The sequence below is a fragment of the Harpegnathos saltator genome, unplaced genomic scaffold, assembly GCF_003227715.2.
Source record: "Harpegnathos saltator strain DR-91 unplaced genomic scaffold, Hsal_v8.6 scaffold779, whole genome shotgun sequence".
NCBI lineage: Eukaryota > Metazoa > Arthropoda > Insecta > Hymenoptera > Formicidae > Harpegnathos > Harpegnathos saltator.
The window spans coordinates 478,530-500,389 of record NW_020230625.1 but is presented as its reverse complement, the minus strand read 5'-3'; the positions used below and the strand labels follow the sequence as shown (position 1 = coordinate 500,389).

At 39.2% G+C, this 21,860-nt stretch overlaps 2 protein-coding genes across 6 annotated transcripts in view; both read left to right on the top strand.

Moving 5' to 3' along the window:
• The window catches only part of Actn (alpha actinin), a 33,983-nt gene extending 23,575 nt beyond the window's left edge, over nucleotides 1-10,408 (top strand). For 3 of the 5 annotated variants that reach the window (XM_011152087.3, XM_011152088.3, XM_011152086.3), the window contains exons 5-14: nucleotides 3,616-3,701; nucleotides 4,724-5,069; nucleotides 5,189-5,465; nucleotides 5,585-5,756; nucleotides 5,846-6,082; nucleotides 6,166-6,250; nucleotides 7,436-7,539; nucleotides 7,640-7,879; nucleotides 7,976-8,272; nucleotides 8,365-10,408. In XM_011152087.3, coding sequence (XP_011150389.1) covers nucleotides 3,616-3,701; nucleotides 4,724-5,069; nucleotides 5,189-5,465; nucleotides 5,585-5,756; nucleotides 5,846-6,082; nucleotides 6,166-6,250; nucleotides 7,436-7,539; nucleotides 7,640-7,879; nucleotides 7,976-8,272; nucleotides 8,365-8,523 — 2,003 coding nt within the window. In that variant the 3' untranslated portion in view covers nucleotides 8,524-10,408. Of the gene's footprint in view, nucleotides 1-3,615; nucleotides 3,706-4,307; nucleotides 4,394-4,723; nucleotides 5,070-5,188; nucleotides 5,466-5,584; nucleotides 5,757-5,845; nucleotides 6,083-6,165; nucleotides 6,251-7,435; nucleotides 7,540-7,639; nucleotides 7,880-7,975; nucleotides 8,273-8,364 lie in introns of all 5 variants that reach the window. The other 2 variants (XM_025306410.1, XM_011152089.3) reach the window with 2 other exon arrangements.
• Nucleotides 10,409-17,876: 7,468 nt separating this feature from the next.
• LOC112590306 (fatty acid synthase-like) lies at nucleotides 17,877-21,851 on the top strand. The gene is made up of 5 exons (XM_025306393.1): nucleotides 17,877-18,305; nucleotides 18,406-18,656; nucleotides 20,636-20,867; nucleotides 21,018-21,436; nucleotides 21,732-21,851. Exons 1-5 carry the CDS (start codon nucleotides 18,137-18,139, stop codon nucleotides 21,849-21,851), a joined length of 1,191 nt encoding a protein of 396 aa, XP_025162178.1. The 5' UTR covers nucleotides 17,877-18,136.
• The last annotated feature ends 9 nt before the right edge of the window (nucleotides 21,852-21,860 follow it).

The following is a 21,860-nucleotide window of genomic DNA, read 5'->3' as shown; positions in this document are numbered from 1 at the left end:
TATTGAGCCGCCCGAGTAAAGAAACGGCTGCAGAAATTCGCTTGATTTTGTTCTTCTCGGTCAGCAAATGGGGCACCCATATATCGAGCTTCAAATCGAATCCCATCTTTTCCATCCATCTAAAGTACGCAAAACATCGTCATCAATGTCAGAAGGTCGACCAGAGCGTGGCTCGTCTTCAAGGTTAAATTCTCCGCGCCGAAATTTAGCAAACCATTTTTCCACAGTTCGTTTAGCTGGTGCTTCATCCTGATAAACATCCTGAATGTTTTTTACGGCTGCGGCAACGTTTATTCCCTTCCGAAACTCGTAAAGCATAACATGCCGTAAATGCACCTTATCGATACTCATTTTTAAAGTGATATTTCTGGAAGCAGTTTGTATGAAAACAAATGATTTTTTTTTTAATAACAGCTGAAGACGTCACCTTTCCAACGTTATATAATATGTAGATGGAAGTATTAATGACAACACTTTACGACGCTTATAACTCCATCTATTGAAACTCCGCACGAACTTTTGCACTCACCCAATATATACAGGGTGCACGATTTATCTGAAGACATTGAAATATCTCGAGAACTATGCATTGGATAAAAAAAAGTGATTAATGAAAGTTGTTAGTCTCGAAGGGGGACATCCAATGATACCAAACTCGACCTCCCACCCCACCCCCTGGGGGTGGGGATTGGAGGCAACTTTGAAATCTTAAATGGAAACCCCCATTTTTTATTGCAGATACGGATTCTACGCCACAAAATACATAAATTTTGTCCGAAACTTTTTTTTTATTCGTGATAGATGGCGCTGTAATCGCAAAAAATTATATTTTCCGCAATTCTCCAGAAATGATCATTGGATTGAGAAATAAAAAATACCTGTTCAATATTTTTAAAGAACATAATAAAAGTTATTCCCCCCCATCCTCTCGGGGTAGGGTGGGTGGTAACGTTCAAATCTCAAATGGGAACCCGAATCGAAGAGGGAACTGTTCGACGCGCCACTGTGGGTGTATGGCGAACTACGGCTTATTATAAGCCGTATTATAAGCTTATTTACAGCGCCATCTATCACGAATCAAAAAAAAAGTTTCGGACAAAATTTACGTATTTTGTGGCGTAGAATCCGTATCTGCAATAAAAAATGGGGGTTTCCATTTAAGATTTCAAAGTTGCCCCCAACTCCCACCCCCAGGGGGTGGGGTGGGAGGTCGAGTTTGGTATCATTGGATGTCCCCCTTCGAGACTAACAACTTTCATTAACCATTTTTTTTTATCCAATGCATAGTTCTCGAGATATTTCAATGTCTTCAGATAAATCGTGCACCCTGTATATACAGGATGCTAAATTTCAAACGTAACAGTAACGTAACGTATTCTTTATTTATCTTCTTTTTCTACCAATTAATTTTAACAACTTTTGTCTGAAACATTTTTTTATTTGCCTAATATTTTTTGAAATATTTAAGGAAAACTTGGTAACTTTTCCAACATTTAACTTACGATATCTCACTAACTATCCGTCGAAAGAAAAAATAATATTAGACTTTTTTATAAAGTAAACCACTATTAAAATGTCATCAAAGATTTGTGAAATCTGCAAAAAGTATCTTGAAAAACTCAAGCGTACCGATCATCATGAGCGAGATAAAAAATGCTCTTACCAAAAGTGTTATAGATTTGTATCGCGCTCATCCAATGAAGGTCTTACTTTGAGGTTTGACAGAGTATCAAATGATGAAAATGAATATGGTGATCCGAATTCGATGATTAAAATAGATCTTCCGATAGTTCCAGTACATTCATCAAAATGTATTTTTAGTTGCCCAGAACGACGTCTGAGAGACTGTTATCAAAGCAAAAGTGTCTAGAAATATTCATTCAAAGATTTCTGGATTTATGATTCATGATTTTGAAATATATAGGTATAGAATTTATGTATTTAGGGTTTCTAGATTTAAGATTTATGTGGATATATGGGATTTAAAGGTTTAGGGTTTATAAGTTTAAGATATGTAGAAAGTTTTATTGCATTAGAATTGAGGAATTACTTTGTGAACAGAGTTTGCAAAACAGTCGATCAACGGTATTCTAAACAATGTGCGTCTTTGACCTGGAATTGATGTTCCTCGAGTTTTCAGAATACATAACCATTTTTTTATGTTATTTAGGATGTCCTTGATAATGCAGAATGTACATTTTACGTTCCACTCATAGTCGCATAGTAAAAAATCGCGATTTTCCAACATCCTCCTTTCATAAAAATTCAATTAACCCTTTCACTGTTGAATTAACTTCCCTTGAGAAATTAAAATATTAAAATATTTGGTAATCCTACGGCTTTTGGGTCGCTGATTACGAATCTAAAGTCAGATTTGTAAAATTCGTAATGACGGATTCAATATGGCGATCATAATGTACGAAATTGATAAAAATTTCGATTATTATTAATGATATATGGGTTTTTCGAATCGCTGATTACGAATCTGAAGTCAGATTTGCAAAATTCCAAATGGCGGATTCAATATGGCGATCATAATGTACGAAATTGATAAAAATTCCCCCGAGATAATGTAAAATTTTCCAAAATATTGGAAAAATGTCCAAAATATAATATTCAATTGTTTGGATATCTGTATCCGAAATAATGGCCAGGTCGTAATAAGAACATATGATTTTAGACGATAGAACTCGCTTGAGCTGGAAAAAATTTGTGGGAAAATGTTCAATACTGCATATTTATGCTTACTAGAGATTAAACATTCATTTTTGAGTAAAATAATATTGATAGTATGGATAAGATGAAGATACAGAATGAAAAAACTAGGAAAATAGAGCTGAAAAGTGCGAAAAATCAAATTTCGGCCGTTTTTGTAGAAATATATATTTATAAAAAAAATTTAACCTGCCAAAAAATACTGAAAAAAAATATATGTTTTTGTACAACATCAGAAAAATATTTGGTGAAAATTTCAGACCTCTACATTCAATATCTGCCTGAGGAATCGATTTTTTCCTAAAAAAAGCATTTTTTTCAACTTTGATTTATTATAAACGATCACAAATGAATAATTGGGTATAAAATCTTATTGGAGTATGTTGAACAACTATTCAGTTATCTGGAAAACTCATCCTCGATTAGTTCTTCAAAATTATGTGATTTACAACGCAAAATCGAGTCAAGAAAAGATGGGAAGTACACTTCCCACTAACAGTGAAAGGGTTAATAGAAAAATGTGTGCCGCAAAGGGTTAAGAAAAATGATGCTTGGTGAATATCTCGAAAGTGGCGTTATTTGTAAACAAAATGACATCGCTGTCTCGTGGCCCCCTTCGGATCAGACAACTTCTGGTCCGAAATACTCTTCCGTATCTCTTATTATTTCTCGAGATATTTCAGTGGGTAAATCAAGATGAGTCACCCTGTACATTCAGGAGACGCGCGCGCGCCCGCGCGAGAATCTCAATTGGCAGGATGAAATCCTGCCTCGACTCCAGGCAGTTTAGGCTACTTTCGTTCGTACAGGAGTCAGCAGCTAGGATCGGACTTGTTCGAGTATCGTACCGACACACATGTAAACGCACTTGATGTTTAATGTTCCCTTGATATCACGTAGATTTGATCAACACTCCCAAGCCGGATGAGCGAGCTATCATGACGTACGTGTCCTGCTACTACCACGCGTTCCAAGGTGCTCAGCAGGTCAGCGTCAAGACATGCGTGTTGCTCTTTCTTCCGCCTTCCCTCCGCCTCCCCCTGCGAATTGTCGCGGACGCGAGCTGCGCTCTGCTCTTCATTAATACGAACAATACTGTGTGCTTATCGTTTTAACGACGTTGCGAACCCGCTAATCGACCTACCCTTGCCAACCCTTGTTTACCGGCTTGTCCGTTCCGTCGTCTTGGAGCGCATCGATAGATCGATCCACTGACCAGCGCATTGTATCCTACGAGTATCCTACGAGTGAGGCAGTAACAAAGTTTTTCGTTTTCTTTCTTTTTCTTTTCTCTTCTTTTTTTTTTTTTTCATACACGCTAGTTTTCCCGTCCAGTGCGAGAGAGAAAACGCACTGCGCGCAGAGCTCGTTACATTTCTGTCGTGTATAAATATCTGCGAGATACCCGTACGAGATGGCACGAGATGAATCGAGAGCCATGATGAATCGCCGACTAATAACGTTACCACCCGTACCCGCCCCTTGCCCGGACACGGTTTTACTGTGTTAAAAAATTAATCAAATCTTTAACGGCAAGTTTTTTCAAGCGCTAACAACGCATGGTTTGAGTTTCTTCGAATGTGTTTTTCTAGATATGCGAAATACGGCAATGCCTGATGAGAGGGCCGTGATGACCTATGTTTCCTCGTACTACCACTGTTTTAGCGGTGCTCAAAAGGTGTGTTCTCTGCATTTGTGGCATTAACAGCTGTAACAGATACGCGAGTGTTTTCCGCGCAGACGCACGCGCTCTCGCTTGCTCGCGCCTTCGTAATTATCGTTTGACGCGTTTCATGCGAACATGTCTCACACGTGCGAGAGCCAAACTTTTTCGCAATTTGCCTCGCGAGTTTCCTGTTCGTTCTTTCGACACGGCTCTCTGTGTACGACATTCACGATTGCATGCGTCTTGCTCAATATATGGAAGTAAACTCTGTATATACATGAATGAGATACCGAGGTACGACTCGATACTGATAATACGGAAACGCGCGCTTTCTCATTGTAGGCTGAGACGGCGGCTAACAGAATCTGCAAGGTACTGAAGGTGAACCAGGAGAACGAGCGGCTCATGGAGGAGTACGAGCGCCTGGCTTCCGATTTGCTCGAATGGATACGACGAACAATGCCATGGCTCGCCAATCGACAGACTGACAATTCCCTCGCCGGCTGTCAGAAAAAGCTCGAGGAGTACAGGACGTACCGGCGCAAGCACAAGCCGCCGCGTGTCGAACAGAAAGCCAAGCTGGAAACGAATTTCAATACCCTGCAAACGAAGCTGAGGCTGAGCAACAGGCCGGCGTATATGCCGACGGAAGGGAAGATGGTGTCCGACATAAACAAAGCGTGGAAAGGTGCGCTGTCTCTCCCATTCCGCGATTACCTCCGTGTCATTCCACGTATACACGAGCGTGTATCTCTACGCGTTATTCGCATCAAATAACAATATGTCCCGAAAATAAATGTCCCTTAGGTTTGGAGCTGGCGGAGAAGACGTTCGAGGATTGGCTGCTGTCGGAGATGATGCGTCTCGAGCGACTGGAACATCTGGCGCAGAAATTCAAGCACAAGGCGGACGCCCACGAGGAGTGGACCGCGGGCAAGGAGGAGATGCTCACGTCCCAACACTTCCGGCAGTGCAAGTTGAACGAGTTGAAGGCGCTGAAGAAGAAGCACGAGGCCTTTGAGTCGGACCTCGCGGCCCATCAGGATCGCGTGGAGCAGATCGCGGCTATCGCCCAGGAGCTCAAGTGAGTCTCGCGCCACGCGTTGATCTGTCATCTGCGGCGATTGCAGTGTTGACCGTTTGCGTCGACCGTGCGAATTACCGTCGCGTTATTGTCACGTTACCCTTGCCACGTTGTTGCAGCACCCTCGAGTACCACGACAGCGCATCCGTGAACGCCAGGTGCCAAAGTATTTGCGATCAGTGGGATCGCTTGGGTACGCTCACCCAACGCAGACGTCAAGCTCTCAACGATGCCGAGCGTATATTGGAGAAGATAGATGTTATGCACTTGGAGTTTGCCAAGCGTGCCGCTGTGAGTGTCTTGCAGCCGAGTTGCGATATCACCCGGCTCTTTGCGATATCTCATGTGTGTTATCTCACGTCACGCGTTGTCTTTCTCAGCCGTTCAATAACTGGTTGGACGGAACCAGGGAAGACTTGGTGGACATGTTTATCGTGCACACGATGGAGGAAATTCAGGGCCTGATGGACGCCCATGCCGCGTTTAAAGCGACCCTCGGCGAGGCGGACAAGGAATTCAGTGCGATCGTCTCGCTGGTGCGCGAAGTCGAGTCCATAGTCAAGCAGTACCAGATCCCTGGAGGCTTGGAAAATCCTTACACCACTCTCACCGCCATGGTACGAGACGGGGAGGATCAGTCGCTAGTACATGATGTGGCGGGTTTGACATTGATTAATATTATTTTCATGGTTTGCTGCAGGATCTTAATAAGAAGTGGAGCGACGTTAAACAATTGGTGCCTCAACGCGACGGTACCTTGGCAGCTGAACTACGCAAGCAGCAAAGTATCCTTACTCTGTCGCATTAGTTACATATTATATTTTCATTTGGAAGTTTGTCCTTTAAAATTCGCTGCGTTGATACGCGCGAATACGAGGTCTCGTTAACGGATTATACAGGGTGTATAAAAAATACCGGGACGGTGAAATATCGCAAAAACTAAGCATTTTAGAAAAAAATGTTTCAAATAAAAATTGTAGAGTTTCAAAAGATCTATTTACTGACATGCGTTTGACCTTGGGTGGCGTTGCCAAGGTCAGGACAAGGTCACTTTGAATTTTTTAAATGGGATCCCCTGTTTTTTATTGCATATTCTTGCAGCCATTCTTCAAACCTTTTCAAAGCACTATAATTTTTTCCACTTTGAGTAAGCCGTTTCGGAGTTATCGAGCTTTTTATGATAAGATGTCCAGCCAACCAAAGTAAGATCAAAGAAATATCCAGCCAGCCAAGGCAAGATCTTTACAAAAGCGTTTGAGAATAATGTTAATCTCTAAAAGAAAAAGTAAAGTCTAACGAATAAGATAGGAAACAAAAAGATTTATCCAATAAGCAGAAATTTGTATTAATTAGATAACAAAATCAATAATTCAATTAAAGAAAGAAAAATCAATAAGAAAAATCATTTATCTCTTTCGTATGTAACAATGCGTATCATGTACAAGTAATGTATTCCACTTCAAGCCAAATTTATTGTAATTGATTTGAAGTGATTCGAAGGTGAATTTTAGTGCTGTTATAAATTTAATACATTAGTATTATTTTTTTTTAATATTATATGTGTCTGAAATACAAGTGACGAAATTGTTCCAGCCGCTGGCTGGACATCTTATCATAAAAAGCTCGATAACTTCGAAACGGCTTACTCAAAGTGGAAAAAATTATAATACTTCGAAAAAGTCTGAGAAAGGGCTACAAGAATATGTAATAAAAAATAGAGGGATCCATTTAAAAAATTCAAAGCGATTTTGTTCTAACCTTGGCGACGCCACTCAAGGTCAAATCATAATGTCAGTAAATAGATCTTTTAAAATCCTACAATTTTTATTTAAAACATTTTTTTCTAAAATACTTAGTTTTTGTGATATTTCACCGTCCCGGCACTTTTTATACATCCTGTATAACGATACATTTTGTTCGACAATTACACGTTGGAAGTTGACTCGAAATTTCCTGAAATGTCGAAATAGATAATGAACTGCTTAGACGACAGTTCGCTGAGAAAGCCAACGTCGTCGGACCGTGGATAGAACGCCAATTGGACGCGGTCACCGCTATTGGTCTAGGTCTTCAGGTAGTAGATATCATTATAGCGTCACCCACAAGTTTGTACACCGAGAAGTTTGTCTCTCGCCGCGTGTAAATCTTCAAGTCGCGCTACGTCTGTGTTTCAGGGAACTTTGGAGGATCAGCTGCATCGTTTGAAGGAATACGAACAGGCTGTGTACCAATACAAGACCCATCTCGAGGAACTGGAGAAGATTCACCAAGCGGTCCAGGAAGGCATGATCTTCGAGAATCGGTACACTCAGTACACCATGGAAACGCTACGCGTCGGTTGGGAGCAGCTTCTGACCTCGATCAATCGTAACATCAATGAAGTCGAGAATCAAATTCTCACTAGAGACTCGAAGGTGTTGTTTCTTTTTTCTCGATACCACGATTGTCGTACAATTTATACCTTGTCGAAAAGAATGGATATTTAAAAAATATACTTGTATCTATTCCAGGGCATCACCCAGGAGCAGCTGAGCGAATTCCGTAGCAGCTTCAACCACTTCGACAAGGGCAGGACGGGCAGATTGGCGCCGGACGAGTTCAAGTCCTGTCTCGTCTCCCTGGGATACTCCATCGGCAAGGACAGGCAGGGCGACATTGACTTCCAACGAATCCTGGCCATCGTCGACCCCAACAACTCTGGCTACGTGCACTTTGACGCCTTCCTGGACTTCATGACGCGCGAGTCCACCGACACCGACACGGCGGAGCAAGTGATCGACAGCTTCCGCATCCTCGCTGGCGACAAGGTGAGAATATACTTGGACGATCACGTCAGTGAACGATTCGCAGCTAAGGAGCGCGGTGGATGATAACGCGAGTCTCTTCATCTTTCACACAGCCTTACATCTTGCCGGACGAATTAAGGAGAGAACTGCCACCGGATCAGGCGGAGTACTGCATTCAGCGAATGCCTCCGTACAAGGGACCGAGCTCTGTTCCCGGAGCTCTGGACTACCGTTCCTTCTCGACGGCTCTCTACGGCGAGTCCGATTTGTAAAATCGAGCGTAAAATCGAAAAGTCGGCAAAGAATAGGATCGGGTTCAACGTCTCGCCAGCCGATCGGCGAAGACGAGAGCGATGCCTAAAAGTTTCTTCTAGGATTCAGGTACTTCAACGCATCAACGTATTTTCATATGGCGATACGATTTTAAGAAAACGCTCAGTATGTGAGAGTACAATACGATATCAGTCATTACGCTAAATACTAATAATTGTACGTGCGCGTACATCGCGTGGTCGTAACGCGAGCGCTCTTGTGAGACTTTGACTAAAGAGGTGGGAGGGGAAAGGGGATCGTGGTCCTAAGAGCCGCACGTGTCACGAACGAAACGTCGGTGGGCTTAGTAAAAATACGCGATATCATTTTAACGCAAAGGGATCTAAGGTATCGCATACGTCTGAAAAAACGGTAGATGTGGAGCGTTCGTAGGTAGGAAAATACTCTTCCGCACAAATGGAAATCACATATCAGATACGTACAGAGAGAAAGAGAGAGAGAGAGAGAGAGAGAGAGAGAGTGTGTGTATGAGTGAGAAGAAGGAGGGAGGGGGAGAGGCGGAAGGACGGTTCGTACTTACGTGAGTCTGTTACGAAGCGACAATAACAAATAGCGTATATTTGGATGCCTTTCGTTAAAAGGATAAAGAAAGAAAAAAGAAGTGAAGCGTAAACTGATAACACGAAGTTCGAAATTGATATACTCTTCTAGAACGTTTTTGCTACGTGTTTATTCTTCTATACGTATATTTTTACGTAGTCTACCTTTTGGAGGCAAAGTTTTTGGATTTTCATTCTTCTCTTCGGAAGATAAGTGCCAACGTGTTAAATTAAGAGGATCTCGAACACGGGAATCCCTTTCCGCGAAGGGGAGGGGATCTCGAGCCATGCTTGGACATCGACGATCCAATGCCAAAAGGGAGAACTCACGTGTAATTGGATATGCGCAGTTAGTGAGTGCATTGATATTGGAGGCTTGCCGAACTATTGTGCTCTGTTTCCTCTAATATATATTTATTCTAAAGACCCTCTATATTCTGTCGACATTTTGTACGATTATAGTGGAAGATATATATAGATATATTTTTTGACTTGTGCTTTTTACCATTGACGGTGAAATGGATTTTAGAGATACTTCCTCCGTGAAATTGGATTCTTCCTATACGATTTGTGATTTGTAAGTGCGTAAACTCTAAGTTCATCTCAAGCGCATTCTTCGGAAACAAGATTCTTCGATTCGCATCAAACAGGCGCACGCCCCGCGAAAGCGTTCGTAAGAACTCGGTTCTCGCTCAAGATCAATGCTCGCACGAACGTCCGGAAAGAAAAAAAGAGAAAAAAAGAAAACGTCAAGACAAAAGAAGATTCAGAAGAGTAGTAATAGCGAACTTTGCAAACGAAAAGAAACGGGAAAAGAAATCGACCTTCTCGCTAAGTATCCAGAAAAAACGAAATCGAATAATGTTCATATTTTTTTATGAGCGCGGCAACTACGAAATCCACTGAACGACAAGCCGTTGCCTCTTATATACTTTGTAAATCGTATATATTAAAGATACGCGAAACGAATGCTAAACGAAGCAACTTTATTTATTTATTTGACGTAATAATTATTTATTATCTTGCTCCGATATACATATATATGTGTGTGTGTATATGTATACGTATCGATTATATGGTATAGTGAGCGAAACACTTTTTCAAAGTATTTATTTTTATAAATATCTGCGCAGGGAGAGGGAGAGAGAGAGAGAGAGAGAGAGAGAGAGAGGGAGAGAGAGAGATAAGGCGCTAAAAAAAGAAAACTGTGTAATATAATAGAGTCCACTGTGTAAAATCTCCAGAATCGCCAGCTGCCATTTCTCGTATCACATTTCAGACGACAACAACAACAACAACAACAACAACGACTTACCACTCGCAGCATTATCCGTCTCAAGTGACAAGTCGAAGTCGGATCATCATTATTAATATTCAAATCGTCACGAAAGCGTCTCATTGCCATTCACGATAAAAAGAAAAAGAAATATGCTCGTGTGTGTGAAATGCAATTTACTTATCGGCAAAAAGTATACTGTAAGTTTTGTTTCGCTTGTGGCTTTAATGCGCTTCTCAGTGTCTATCTTAACGCGTTCCTTTCTTCTCTGTCGTTTTTCATTTTCTTCTTTGAGTGAGGGGAAGGGAGAGAGAGATAGAGATACGCCGAAATCGAGAGGAAGAGAGAGAGAGAGAGAGAGAGAGAGAGAGAGAGAGAGAGAGAGAGAGAGAGAGAGAGAGAGAGAGAGAGAGAGAGAGAGAGAGAGAGAGAGAGAGAGAGAGAAATAAAGAAAGAGAAGGAGACAGTTCACTTAATTTTTCATTCGTTCGTTCTTTTTCTCTCGGAGTAATATTTATTAGGCATACACAGAGAGACGAGTTGGATAACGAGAGAAAGAGAGACACACACGCCGAAGCAGAGAGTAACTGCTGCTACAGTATACACAAACGACCAACACACACGTACACCTTCTCTCACATGTACATGAACACTAAACGAGAAATATATACGTACAATGCCAAAAAGAAAGAGGGGAAAAGGTAAAGAGAGGTATATACTCTGATTTGGGGAACGTATTCGTATATGTATTCGATACACATCGCGATATGCGCGTACAGCAAAGAAATTTCGACTATTCGTGAGACGCGAGGAGCGCGTCTCTTCGAACGCTTTGTTACTGGATAATAATAATAAAAATAATAATCGTTAACGTCGTTACAGCACAAGGTGAACGCATTCTCATTTATACAGCACACAACACGCGTACGCAATTGTGATTATTACTATTGTCGTCGTTACTTTGCCGCGAGATCCAAACGGCAATCGAACTTCACAACGTACAATCGTCTCGCGCTGCATTACACCTGTCGACTGCTGCTGTATACTTGTTTCTTTATTTTTTTTGCCCATTTCATCTTCCTAAACTAGATTAATAACAAATAACATTGTGAAACAAGAATATCGGGGAAAATAAAGAAATCCTTGAAAAAAAAAGAGGAAAAAGAGAAGGAAGCAGATGGTACACCGCACTCTCGTCCCTATTTTCCGCCTTCGATGTGCACGACTCGTCCTGCGAATGCCTGCGAAGAGAATCCTTTTCCACAAACTCAAGCGGGAGCGCTTTTTTCACCCGTCTACGTTTGATTGAGGGCCCTCCTCAGTCTAGAGTACAATAAAAAAGGGTTTTTAAACAACAATATTTTGTTCAACGAAAGATAAGATAAAAGTGTTTGAGGGTTTCTATATTTATTGAACATAGTTTAAATACAAAATTGATACGTATTTAAATATACGTATTGACAATGTTATGCCCAAGTCAACAGAAGCTGATGAAATCTGCATGCCTCCACGGTGGCGTAGAAATCTTCTCGTCAAATTGAGCGGCAACATAATACCGACGTTTTTTTTAATCCATAGGGTGTCCTTCATTACACACATGAACTGCGGAAATTTAAAAATAATCATTAACAAAATGGCGTCATGTAGAAGAAATGAAATCATTTTTTCACGAAATTTTATGGCTTTTTCATGTTAAAAAATAGAAATAATAAATATATACGCACCATAGCAGTTCATGCAGCAGAAACAATAAATTGAAAGGTGTATAACAAATTTCAAGTCAATCGGATAAATCGGTTCCAGAGTTATCCACATCATAGCGTTGAAAAACAGCATATTGAGAAAAACGTGTTTAAAGTTTGATGACAAGTTTGCCATTATTAATTCGATATTTACCTTCAGTCGGCGATTCCTGGGTCATATAAACATCCTTCCTCTTCTTTTTGATGCTCCATTAGTTCATTTTTTGTTTTATTTTTCGAGTGGTTCTCTCTTCTTTAGAGGCAGAAGTCGTTTCGCGCACCGCCGTCTTCAAGCTCGCATCGTTTTTTTTTTTCAACATAGTTTTTGGTTACGTGTCCTATTTTTATTTCCATTAAGTGGAACTCAGTGTATGTAAAATTGTTGTATTACCATGATTGAAAAAAACAAGCTGCTAAATACGTTGCTAAATATTTACATTTTTCGCCTCAGTGATTATGTATTTTAGGGCCATTTGTCGTATAACAGCATTATAACTTTCATTATTCTTCCAAGTATGACCCTCAACACATCTTTTTAATGACTCTAGACTACTTAAGTCTTCATAGATTAGTTTTATGACTGCTTGTAACATCTGGATGTAATGGTGCTTTATGGGCGAAACCATCGAGTTCGCTGTTAGCTTTAGCGCGTCGCCAATCACATCAACTACCTGAACCTTCTGAACAAAATGTATATTTATTACCATGAATCTTTCGTTTTCGCGTACGTGACGGACGTTGCCAATCGTTGGAGCCGTGTTTTCTATTCATGTTTCCGAAATGAACTACTTCACTGAGAATATATCTCTTCACAACGATGCTCAAAAATAAACTGACTCTACTAATGTACAGGTCCTATTCAATAATGATAACGGACAATTAACACTAGTTTGAAATGGAGGGTTTTCCCCGAATGCAATGAGCCAACTGTATAAGTGCATATATAGGATGTCCAATTTTAAAGTTTATAGTGCTATATTTATTTTCAATAAAATCAATGATTTTATTGAAAAATGTTTCAAACCAAAGTTGTAGAGAGACATCTGACGGTGACCTTGGTTTGACTTTGGATTGTCGCTCGAAGATCAACTTTAAAATCCTAAATGGAACCCCCCATTTTTATTACATATTCTTGTAGACATCGAGACGTCTTCAAAACACTACCTACTTTTATCTTTTGCGTAAGCCATTCCCAAGATATGAAGCTTCAAAGTTGTCATACCGCCGGCACTCGCATTACCTGATGTATACCGCAGAGAAGTTGTTCGGTCGGATTTGTATATCATAGTGGCCTTAAAAAGAGCTGATTTTGTATCATCACCATCAGATGTCCCCCTCTGAACCCTACAACTTTTGTTTGAAACATTTTTCAATAAAATCATCGGTTCGCGAAATATAGCATTGTAAACTTTAAAATTGGGCACCCTGTAGACGTAGAACCCGACTAACAGATGGCTGTATCTCTTTCTGACCTGAGCGCACTATGACCTGTCCATGTCTGACTTAAATAACTTTGAAAATATTTTACATGTTGAAAAAACCGTTTGAGGCGTTATTCTACATACTTGAAACTATCAATTTATGAAAGAAAAATCGATTTTTCAATTTTCTAAACTGAGAAGGGTCCTTGAATGTACCACCCACAGACTTCTATAGTTTAACTAGACTGTTAACTCCGATTCAATACATGACCCCGAAAAAATATACAAAAATCTCGCGCATGCGCCGTCTTGGTGGTCCGACATTCACGTCTGATTGGTTGAATCAAAACATACAATCTGTAAAGTAAAAGCGTGTACGGCATAAATGGCAGTTGGCTTCAAATATCGTCCTAGTTTTTTTTTAGCCATATTGTGAGGCATATCTCAAGCACAAGCTTCGAGGAAAAAGAGTGTGCACTTTGAAGCAGTTGACACGACAAATTCGTCTCATTTGGAGGTCTTTATCGAACGAACACGCAGTCAACTTAGTGGAAAGTATGCCTCGGAGACGCTAGGCAATTATCGATGCCGGTGGTGACTAGACTTATTATTAATGGTATAGCGTTTTTCTTCTCATGGAGTACAACAAATCCATGTACTTAAAAATCATTAAAAATAAATTTTTCTACACTTTAACCCGTACATGCTCTTACTTTACAGACTGTATACTACTGTGATCAAAAAATAAGGTGAATTTGTTCATAAAATGAAAAATCTTTATTTATTCTTCCAAATCAATTTCATCGCCTTCAAAGTACTCCCCGTCCAACACAATGCACTTATGCCAACGTTTTTTCCAATCCTCGAAACAGTCAGAGAAGTCTTTTTCCGGGATGGCCTTCAATACTTTCTTCGATTCGGCTTTTATCTCCTCAATCGAGTCGAAACGGTGTCCCCGGAACGGTCCTTTGAGTTTGTTGAACAGCCAGAAGTCGCACGGTGCTAAATCAGGCGAATACGGTGGTTGTGGAACGATATGGGTTAAATTTGTGGCGAAATGTTCTCGAAGAACCAATGCAGTGTGGGACGGTGCATTATCGTGGTGCAAAAACCAAGAATTGTCTGCCCATAATTCTGGCCTCTTGAGGCGAACAGCCTCACGCAAACGACGCATAACACTCAAATAATATTCCTTGTTAACAGTTTGATTTCCTTGACGTGGCTTTCATCGGTAGATGTTGATGGGCGGATGGGGCAGGAGTTCCAATTTGATCATTTCCAAGTAGGTTTTGACCGGTTTTGCAACATGTGGCCGAGAGTTGTCATGCTGCAAAATTACTTTGTCGTGTCTCTCCTCATATTGCAGCCGTTTTTCCTTCAATGCTCGGCTCAAACGCATCAATTGTAGTCGATAGCGATCTCCCGTGATGGTTTCGTTGGGTTTGAGGAGCTCATAATATACTACACCCAGCTGATCTCACCAAATACAGAGCATGAGCTTGGAACCATGGATATTCGGCTTTGCCGTCGATGTTGATGCATGGCCGGGCTTACCCTACGATTTTCTATGCTTCGGGTTATCGTAGTGTATCCACTTTTCATCGCTAGTCACGATACGAAGCAAAAAACCTTTCCTTCCTTTTCTGCCGTTGGAGCAGCTGTTCACACGTGAAAAAACGCCATTCGACATCTCTCGGCTTCAATTCGTACGGCACCCAATTTACTTGCTTTTGAATCATTCCAAATGCTTTTAAACGTTTGGCAACTGTTGTGTGATCAACTCCTAATGATTCTGCAAGTTCATTTTGCATCTGACATGGGGTCTTCATCGAGTAATGCTTCCAATTCTTCGTCTTCAAACTTTTTCGGTGCGCCAGAGCGTTCTTTACCTTCAAAATCAAAATCATTATTTTTGAAGCATCTAAACCAATCACGGCATGTTGTTTCCGACAGAGCATGGTCGCCGTAAGTCTCCACAAGAATTTTATGTGCTTCAGCTGTAGATTTTTTTTGAAAAAGTAATGCAGTAAAATTCCCCGCGAATACTCTTTTTTTGGCACGAACATGTTTAACGCTATGAAAAAATATGTTGTTTACGCTTCGGCGAAATAACATATACTGTCACTTCGAGCCTAATGGTGGAGCTTCACGATGAAGTTGGCTGCGGTATTGCCCGATGCAAAAAGGCAAAAATAACACCATCTATCGGGAAACAACGAGAACTTATTCAAGTTTCCAATAGTTAAAGCAAATATTTACGAAGGAGTTTCATAAGAAACGTAAATAAACCGGGCTCATAAAGTCACAAAATAAGAGTATGGCTCAATACTTTTGAACACATGTAAATATTATATGATTAACACGTTGAATGCCACGGGGGTCACCGGTGACCGGCACTCAACTTGGCGGTAGCGCCGTGGGGGCCACCGGTGACCGGCGCGCCAAGATTAGTAGAAATACATAATTAGAACAAATGTCAATACTTAAAAATTCTTCATTATTACCATCGTTACTACAATGGTTTGAAGAAATTAATGCAGTATAAAACATAAAAATAGTTTTATTTATACATGTTGTCGATAATATTTCACACATAATTGTATCGCATAATAAAAAATTCATCGTGGCGCCACGGGCAATCCCTGTAAAACTAGCGTGGCATTCAACGTATTAAATAATTGGAAACTATATAATTTCAAAATTTTGTAACTGTACTATTATTTGTAAGAATGTTATGTCAACTATTTTATATAATTAATTTTTAGAGCAAATCAATATTGTCATATCTTAAAAAGACACTATGGCTTGAAACTTTTGCACGCCACTGTAAGTCTCCATATTCATATGTCCGGTTCATGAGATCCGGTAAACTTTGATTCTGGCTGCGATTGGCTACCGCTATATCATTATACAATAAGTCGAAGAATAATTTAGATTAACCTTGTCAAAACGTATTTGACGTCATGCTTATCGTCCAGGTCATTAAGATCAGATTGAGTAGAAAGAACTATTATCTGTTTCTGCTGCTCCAAGAGTATCGCTAACAATTCGTTCTTGTAATAATCTTTTCTCCCTATAGGATTCCCTTTATTTTCAGAAATTACGAATCTTTCTTCTAGAATTTTAGAATTTTAGGTGACGCATTACGTAGTAAAATTAATCTAATATTTTTTTTCAGACATTCCCGGTCAAGAAGTTATTTTTACAAAAAAAAAAGAAAAAAGAGGAAAAAGGTATGAGAAAAGAACTATTTTTATACAGAATTCCGAAACAAATAACACATTGCTTGAAATATTTTTTCATATCTACATTTGTTCTCGAGAAATTTAGTATGAATGCTTTTTGGATATAGTTTTGTTCTTCTTTTAAGAAAATTAAGCAAACAACAGGGTGGAAAGACCGGTGATCAGAAAATTAGTTTGACTAACTTTAATTAAAATCTCACAATTATCAAAGAAATTTTAACTTTCTTCTCCTACTTACTGTGTTTGAATAATATTGAGAATTTGGTCATTTTAATTCCTTGTAATGTTCAATGAATATAATTTCCGGTTTTTTATGAAATTAATTATATTATAATTATAATATAATTAACCCTATAAAAACCTAGGAGATATGTTCATTAAATATCATATTACAAGGAAATGGGAATGTAAAATTTATTTATTACAAACATCGGTACTAGTAATTTAAATATTTTGCAGTTATTGAAAGCAAAAAAAATCGGTGAACAGTATGACATAAGCACTTCCCTTTGTAATTATATAAAATTGCAATATATTTGCATATAAAATTAATATATCTGAGAAATCATATGTCATACGATATAACTGTTATAAAACCGATTGAAAATAGGGTAAAAGTGTGGTTTAGGGGACCCACCTCCGATAGTTTTCATATTGATATATGTTATAGAACTCACCTTCCTAAATAACACTAAAAAGGTTTTAGCCGTCGCTTCCTATTTATTAAAAAGTTATTAACAAAAGAAGTTGTATAAATATTGCATATATATACTCATGTGTATATTTTTGCACATAGTATATACAAAGGAATATAATAAATAGTACACGTATATGCGCGGGGGAGAGGCGGAGTCCCTCCTCCCGCACCCCTTTTTTTTTTTTTGGTCACGCAGGGGAAATCCATCATGGATACCCCCTCCCCTTGGGGGGGAGGGGGTTATGTCAGACTCTTACCGACTAAAACCCCTGCGGGATGTCTACCTGTCGAACCGTGAAGAGGGGAGTCAGGGGAACTACTTCCGTATTCCCTCCCCAACCCCCCGGCCCCAGGGCTCCCTTCCGGGAGCCCCTCGCCACCTGTGTACCGCGCCCTGTTCCACGAAGGGAATCCAGGGCACGGTCCCCGACGAGGGTTACCCCCCGCCGGTTGGCTTTCTGGTGTCTCCTGTCAAGGAGGGAGGGGACATCCACCCCATAATCTATCTATCAATAACATATTTTCAAAGTAGGAACTAATTTAAAAGAAGTGACGTACAATATACGTGAAAACGAAATATAGATAACATTAAAGTTTACGGGCTTGTATTAATTGTATAAATATATTTAAAAATGTATTGTAACGGCACATCCACGATTGATTCGGCGCCGATTCAGGATGAAATCGTTATATCCGGAATTTCTGGCAGATTTTCCGAATCCGACAACGTCAGACATTTAAAAGAAAATCTACTGAATAAAGTAGATCTAGGTTCGGACGACTGTCGACGTTGGCAACATGATAATATCTTCTTAAGTATTGTTATCCAAAGAAGTATCGATATATTACATTTTATCTGATATCTGAGTGTGTTGCTTTCCACATGTTATTGAATTCGCAGACCATCCGGATATACCAAAACGCACGGGAAAGGTCAATAATATCGAGAAATTTGATGCGGAATATTTTGACATACCCTTCAACCAAGCCCACCTGTTGGATCCTATGACTAGATGTCTTTTGGAACGTACGTACGACGCCATCGTCGACGCCGGGATAAATCCGAAAGATTTACGCGGCACGAAAACAGGAGTTATCGTCGGGACAAGTTTTTCCGAATCGGAGATTATGCTTGTTTATGAAAAGACGCAGGTACAAAAATGCAAATAATATGCAGTAAATCATTCCAATCTTTGTCACAATTTTTATACGCAGATAAATAGATTTCTTATAAAATTATAAAATCGGTTTCTTATTTCGAAAGATACGAGGGTCGTTCAATAAGTCCTTAGAAAAAGATAGAAAAACAAATTATTTTGGGTAGATTTTTTTTTATTTTTCAACATAATCTCTTTTTAGCTCTATACACTTTTCCAAGCGTTTCTCCAACTTTTTTAAGCCGTCCAAAAAGTAGGATTTCGGAAGACTCTGAAAATAGCCATCTGTTTGGGCGATGACCTTTCCTCATTCGACGCGAACCGTTGTCCGCCGAGCCATTTTTTCAAGTTTGGAAATAAAAAAAGTCACTGGGGGCCAAATCCGGTGAATACGGTGGATGTGTAATAATTCGAACTTTAATTCCATAATTTTAGCCATCGAAACTGCGCAGGTGTGCACCCGTGCATTGTCTTGATGGAAGATCTTTTTCTTTTTCAAATGAGGACGTTTTTTCTTGATTTTTTCCCTCAACCGGTGCAATAACGACGCATAATACTCTCCAGTTATTGTTTGTCCTTTTTCCAAGTAATCGGTGTAGATGATTCCGCGTGCGCCCCAAAAAACCGTGGCCATCACCTTGCCGGCCGATTTCACCGTCTTCGCCTTCTTCGGAGCTCGTTCGTCTTCAAAAACTCACTGTTTTGACTGTTTCTTTATCTTTGGAGTGTAGTGGTGTATCCATGTTTCGTCCACAGTTATGTATCGACGCAGAAACTCGTCAGGATTGTGACGGAAAAGCGCTAAAACAGTCTCAGAGTCGACCACATGATTGCGTTTATTCTCCATTGAGAGCAAACGCGGCATCCATCTTACCGAGATTTTTTTCACACCCACTTTTTCGTGCAAAATTGAAAACACTGTATCTTGCGATATGCCTGTGGCCTCAACTATTTCGCGCACTTTGATTCGTCGGTCACTCAAAACCATATCGTGGATTTTGTCAATCATTTCGGGGGTAGTCACTTCCACTGGACGTCCCGAAAGATGTTCATCCTTTGTGGATGTACGGCCACGTTTAAACTCATTTACCCAATTGTAAACAGTTGCAAAGACAGGAGCAGATGTGCCATGAACTTCATCTAACTCAGCTATAATCTCTTTCGGTGTTATGCCTTTTAAATATAAGTGTTTAATCACCACTAGAAACTCACTTTTCTCCATTTTTTTAAATAAAGAAAAGTTTATTGCTTCAATCGACAATAAAAATGAAACCATGTGATGGATATAACTGAGACTTTAACAGCTGTCTAGCGAGTACGAGTAATGATGCTTACTAAAAACAAACCATTTTTGATACTGCGAGCGCCATCTCTTGGATTTTCTAAGGTCTTATTGAATGATCCTCGTATAATCGTCTCATTTAAAATTTAATAAGTGTAATCAGTTAATATAAAAAGAGAAGTGTGGGGATAATTTAATTTAATAGATAAAGGATTTCTGATCGATTTTTAAACGAAAGTAAATTTTCTATTTTCCTCGATAATTTACGATTTTGATATTTAAATCGCAAAGAGATGAGATTGAGTGAATTAAATCAAGACAAGAATGAAAGATAACAATTGTATGTTATTTATATAGCTAACCGGCAAAAACTCTTGTTAAACTGAATTTGAGATATTGATTGATGATGATGATTTGTGCTTGTTGCCGTCTGTTACGTTTAAAGCACGATCAATTGAGAAAATTTGGAGTTTTATTGCTACTGATTTTATATTACCATCATCTTAACCGTATAAGATACGATAAAATAATATTGTATAAAAGCAGATTAGATAGATATCATAAGAGATTATAAAGAAGAAACTATCTACAAAAAATATTATATATCCATATATATAATTTTATATAACTATTTCCATACTATAGTATTATATACTGTATATTAATATACTCTATATATACATGTATTGTAGGTTACTGATCATGGAGGTCTAGAATGTAGAAGGTCCATGCAAGCAAATTGGATTTCTCACTGGTTAGGTGTCACAGGGCCATCTTACACGGTTGATACTGCTTGCAGCTCGACTATGTACGCTATGGAGCAAGCATATAGAAATATAAAATTTGGACAATGTGATAACATGATCGTTGCTGCCACAAATCTCTGCTTAAATCCTGTAACATCTTTGCAATTCATGCGATTAGGTACCTTATAATTACTCTTTACGCCGCACTTCGAACGTCACAGATAAAATAATTAATCCCAAAATTTAATAAAGAAATATATTTATAAACATATTTCTTTATATTTTTTTACAAAAGTAACTGCTATCATTTAGCACTTTGTAATTTCAGGTGTTTTATCGTCCGACGGGTTTTGCAAACCTTTCGATATTAATGCGAATGGTTACATGCGCAGTGAGGCGATCAGGGTAGTGTTTTTACAAAAAGCGAAGAATGCTAAAAGAATTTACGCAATTGTAATTCATTGCAAGACGAATTGCGACGGATTCAAAGAAGAAGGCATTACCTTCCCATCGATAAAAATGCAAAGTTTTTTATTACAACAGTTTTACGATGAATGCAATATATCGCCGTCTGTTGTTGCCTACGTCGATGCTCATGGTACTGGCACGAAAGTTGGCGACCCAATAGAAATTAATTCAATCGAAAAAGTTTTTTGCAAGGATAGACAAGGCCCTTTACTAATTAGTAGCAGCAAGTCAAACACTGGTCATGCTGAGCCTGCCAGCGGCCTGCTTCAAATTATTAAGGTAGCGTGATAGATATTAATAATTAAATAAATTTATCAAAGACACAGATATTATCAATATCAAAAATAGCTATTCCATACGCTATAATAATAAAACATCAACTTACGTCATACAACTGGGATGTTCTGTAATCTGCGCTCATTTAAATAGTGTTATTCTTGAAAATATTTGAAATATTTTTTATGGAAATGTCGAAAGAGATCATTATTCATAAGGATATTCAAATTTTCAACATAACGCGTCTTTGAAGTTAGAAATTTTCTCAAAATGGATATTTCCTTCTCTCTCTGACAAGGTGCTGATAACAATGGAAACTGGCATAATTCCACCAAACATAAATATCACAAAAGAACGAGATGATATTGAAGCTTTTAAGCGAGGGACTATACGAGTCGTGACTACTCCAACAATATAGGAACCTACT

Bases quoted from the DNA above. Each gene is read 5' to 3' on its own strand.
- LOC112590306 (XM_025306393.1), top strand. From the start codon at position 18,137: ATGTATTGTAACGGCACATCCACGATTGATTCGGCGCCGATTCAGGAT. The intron at 18,306-18,405 runs ATAATATCTTCT...TTGAATTCGCAG, and splicing joins CTGTCGACGTTGGCAACATG to ACCATCCGGATATACCAAAA. The intron at 21,437-21,731 runs GTAGCGTGATAG...CTCTCTGACAAG, and splicing joins GCCTGCTTCAAATTATTAAG to GTGCTGATAACAATGGAAAC.